The following is a 4,143-nucleotide window of genomic DNA, read 5'->3' as shown; positions in this document are numbered from 1 at the left end:
CTTGCTGAGACAAAATATAAAAGTAAGGAAAGATTTATTTAATTGTTTGTGGAGGTTTGAGTCCATAATTGGCTGGCTCTAAGGCAGACTGGCACAGTTCATGGTGGTGTCAGACAGAAAATCAAGCACTTTTTATATTCTGTCCAGGCTGCTGGGATCAGGGTGGTGCCAATCCAATCCGGGGACTGATCCAGCAATCACCCACCGTGAGTCCCAGCACCCCGAACCCCAGCACTGCACCGCCAATCACACACTCTAGACTCAGTCGCCTCGAAAAAAGCCTGTTTAAAGCTGCATAGGCTTTGGGGGACATCCAGACACAAGCCACAACACTGAGTGAAATGATGCTGGGGCCAGTTTGAAACTACCGTCGCTTCTGTCCCTACGGCTGTCCCTCCCGTTCTGGTTATTTTTATTTTGAAGGCAGGTCTCACTATGTAACCCAACATGGCCTTAAACTCCCTATGACCCTCCTGCCTCAGCCTCCCAAATTCTGGGCTTGTAGGTGTGCACCACCACACCTGGCACAGTTCTCCTTTTGGAGACACAGTTTGCCTTTCCCTCTCCAGTTTATTTTCTTTTTCTCTCCTTCCACGTTTAAAAGTCACAGCGTCTCCTGAGTTGCTGTGCTCTCACACACTCCAAGCGCAGGGGACCCAGGGGTGCGTGTGGAGCGGCAGGCAGGGCGGAGGCAGGGCAGGTGGGTGGCGCTGACCTGGCCCCTCCTCCAGGTCCATGTGATGGGCAGGCACCACCAGGATCCGGCTGGGGAAGAGACTCAGAGGGCAGGGACTGGACATCAGATGCTTCTCATGGCCCCACAAGCCGAGCTCTGCTACGCTGTGGAGTAAGGCAGCAATGAATAAAGTGCTCGGCACTGTGGGTCTTTGCCCCTCACCCAGACAGCCCACCTCACGGGTGCCAGGCGGCCACTGAAGATGCCCCTCGGTGCTCAGGTCCCGCTCCCGCCACTCTGACCCCACACTGGCAGCTCACATGGCTCTGCACACTGCAGCGCAGGGAGTGCCCTGCTGCCGATGCCCAGCCAGCCCCGGCCCAGTGTGGGGATGGCAGCCGGACAAGGCAGGGGCGGGTACAGCAGCCAATGCAACACAGCTACGCTCTGCTGGGCCGTCAGATGCTTCCTTAGCGTCCGGCTCGCCCTTGGAGTCACCTGACCTTCCAGCAGCCTCAGTTTCCTCATCTGTAAGATGGGACTGACAGCTGCCCTGTCTCTGAGGGCTCTTATGAGGTTTAAATTATGCCATTCATGACATTTTCATGGATGCAGACTCCTATAAAGCAGGACTCAGCCACTTAGCTGGTCTCCTCATCCAAGGTCGATGAGGACCGGTTTCCCCAGCACTGACCCTGACCAGGACCCCTCCCCTGGCTGCAGATGGAGAGCGATTCATTCTCTACGCCGTGGAGGTGTGTGTGTGCGCGTGGGCAGCAAGCAGGACAGCCCAGCACCAGCAGGTCCTAGAGCAAAACACTCGCACAGAAATGCACAGAAATGTGGACAAACACGTACATACGAGAACATGTACATGCTTATACACACAAACCCACCTCCATGTGGTTGGTCATACACACACATATAAAACAACACACACATGTACACACACACACAGAGGCACACGTACGCATGCCCTGCAGATTGCCAGTTCTGTTTGGAGACTGGCTTACTTGCACTTAAAATCTTGTAAGAAGTTTTTTCCTTGAGGGAGAAGCCCCTGAGAACGCTGTCCCCTGAGAAGTGGTCCACTGTCCAGTGACTGTGGACTTTGGGGCCTCGTATGCCCTGCTCCAGGACCCTCGGAGGAGCAGGGAACCTGATCTCAGGGAGCCCTGGGCCTCTGGGCCGGAAGTGACACATTCTCCACCTTGGTGGCTTGGTGGAGGTGTGGCCGAGGCTGTGTGCATCTGGAGTCCAGAGGCAGCCGTGGGCACCGAGCACCTGTGCCCTGGGCCACCTCTGTGAGCCTCAGCGCTGGAGCATCCCTGGCACTGAGTCAGCTGCAGGTCTTGGCCCAGCTCCTGCTGGCCAGGCCCCTCCCACTCGCCAGGCCCTGACCAGACTTCGCTACACCGCGGGGCCCCAGCTTGGCCCCAGAAGGAGGATCGCAGTTGCACCTTGCCCCTCTGCAGGGAGACACCCTCAAGTCAGAACAGGGAATCCCAGGCCCCTGCAGTACCTGTGTTCTTCTTCAGGCCATGAGTTTTCCAGAAATTAAAGCCACACAGACGGCCAGAGCCACAGTCTGACCTCCACGGCTGGCAGGTGCTTGACTGCTTGGGACGGAGGGCCGAGGAGGCTGCTCTGAGAAGGAAAGAGAAGGTGCAAGGCCTTGAGCCCCAGCTCGGAGCTCTGACCCTGCCAAGGGTGTCTTCCATTCCCTGACCAGGGGCCCTGGGCCCCCACCCCCTTACCCCATCTCAGGGTGCGGGGCTCAGGCAGCCCCTCGTGCTGCACACGGCACTTGTAATTCTGCTCCTCTCCAGAAGGCACCACCACAGCCGCCCACTTCTGGAAGTTTCCATTCCCGTCAGGCCTGGTCTCCACCAGCTCCATGTCCTGGGTCAGGTCCTGCCCATCCCGCTGCCAGGTCAGGGTGATCTCCTCAGGGTAGAAGCCCAGGGCCCAGCACCTCAGGGTGACCTCCTCCTTGGAGATGGGGTGGCGGGTCACGTAAATATGGGGCCGGTCTGTGGTAAACAAAGGAAAAGTATCCACGGAAAGACTTGCTGAGAAGCACTTACTCCAGTGACCAACATGCCCCAGCTCCTGATCTTGGGCAGCCCCCTGGAGCAGGCGGGTATCAACTAGGCAGGAGTGCGGGAACCCAGCATTAAGGCAAACAGGGATCTGGGGGACTGTGAGCTCAGCCCCAACACTGCAGAATGAGTCACTCCGAGACCCGCCAGCCTCTCCTCAGGGTCACTGTGGACAAATGCTGATCGCAGGCACAGCTGTGTCTAGGGGGAAAGGACGGAAGTGTGTCCACCCCAGCCTGGGAGCCCCAGCGCCCTCCTGAGAGTTGTCCCACAGGAGGACGTCAGCAGGGAGAAGGCAGCGCCCCAAGACTCAGCAGGGCAGAGCCCCGATCTGGGTCTCCTGCAGTGGGCAAGCCGTGCCCAGCACAATGGCCCCACCACCCACCCTGGAGCGCCTGCAGCCCTGTGCTGTGTAGCCCGGCGGCGGCCACACTCTGGGAGGGGGCTGGCCGCTGCTGGGGCCCAGGAGCTGCAGAGCAGGAGGCGGAGCAGTCGTTACCAGTGTGGGCCAGGACCTCCCGTCCTTGAGCCAGGTATCTCTTCAGCCATGAGATGCACTCCTTCTGCAAGTACTGCCGGTCTCTTTCCATTTTGTTCCTATCCATCTCCCACTTCTGCTTGGTTTTTTGGGCAATGAAAGAGGCTGCGACGTACTGCAGAGTGTCCAAGTCCAGGCTCAGGTAGTCGCTGCCGTCGTAGCCATACTGCCAGTGCCCCCAGGTCTGGCCGTCCTCCTGCAGCCTGCAGCCGTAGGTGAACTGGAGGATGTGGGGGCCTGCCCCCCGGGACACGCGGGTCAGGAAGGCAGGCACTTCTCAGGCCTGCTTCCAAACCTGCCCACCTGATGCCCTGGCACTGCCTAGACGGTGCACATGCCCTAGACGACCTAGTTTGCTTCCTGACTCTGGTCTCCTCCGCTTGTAGCCAGCTGGGAAGTGGCCTATGCTGGATTCCAGGACAGTGAAAATGCAGTGGGCAGGAGGGGCACACACTGGGCTGTCCTACAACCAGTGTCCCCAGGAGAGGTCACTCACCCTCCACAGCTCCGTGTGCACCGAAGGGCTGGGGCCCGGCCCCACGGGAATCCCTCCGGGCCAGCAATCTCAGCTGCTGGGATCCGGCACAACTGCCATCCACAATGGCTGTGTAGGGTGATTGTGGATTCTCTTGCCACTCTAGAGAATCCCATCTTAGCACCAACCGAGGCTGCAGAGTTCACTAATGAATTTCAAAGTCAAACATAACAGCCGGGCATGGTGGTGCACACCTGTAATCCCAGCACTCGGGAGGCTAAGGCAGGAGGATTCTTGCGAGTCTGAGACCAGCCTGGGCTACAAAGTGAGCTCAAGGCCAGCCTGAACTGCA

General features: G+C 58.6%; 1 protein-coding gene across 1 annotated transcript in view; it reads right to left on the bottom strand.

The window, feature by feature from the left end:
• Positions 1-265: 265 nt before the first annotated feature.
• The window catches only part of LOC102015362 (HLA class I histocompatibility antigen, B-42 alpha chain-like), an 18,652-nt gene continuing 14,774 nt past the window's right edge, over positions 266-4,143 (bottom strand). Inside the window, exons 3-6 of the mRNA XM_005414306.2 lie at positions 3,278-3,553; positions 2,434-2,709; positions 2,199-2,323; positions 266-840 (exon numbers count right to left, since the gene is read on the bottom strand). Coding sequence (XP_005414363.1) covers positions 2,211-2,323; positions 2,434-2,709; positions 3,278-3,553 — 665 coding nt within the window. The 3' untranslated portion in view covers positions 266-840; positions 2,199-2,210. The remainder of the gene's footprint in view (positions 841-2,198; positions 2,324-2,433; positions 2,710-3,277; positions 3,554-4,143) is intronic.

Source organism: Chinchilla lanigera, unplaced genomic scaffold (assembly GCF_000276665.1).
Source record: "Chinchilla lanigera isolate Chin_1 unplaced genomic scaffold, ChiLan1.0 scaffold00182, whole genome shotgun sequence".
NCBI lineage: Eukaryota > Metazoa > Chordata > Mammalia > Rodentia > Chinchillidae > Chinchilla > Chinchilla lanigera.
The sequence above is the reverse complement of the archived record's forward strand: the minus strand, read 5'-3'. Positions and strand labels throughout refer to the sequence as shown.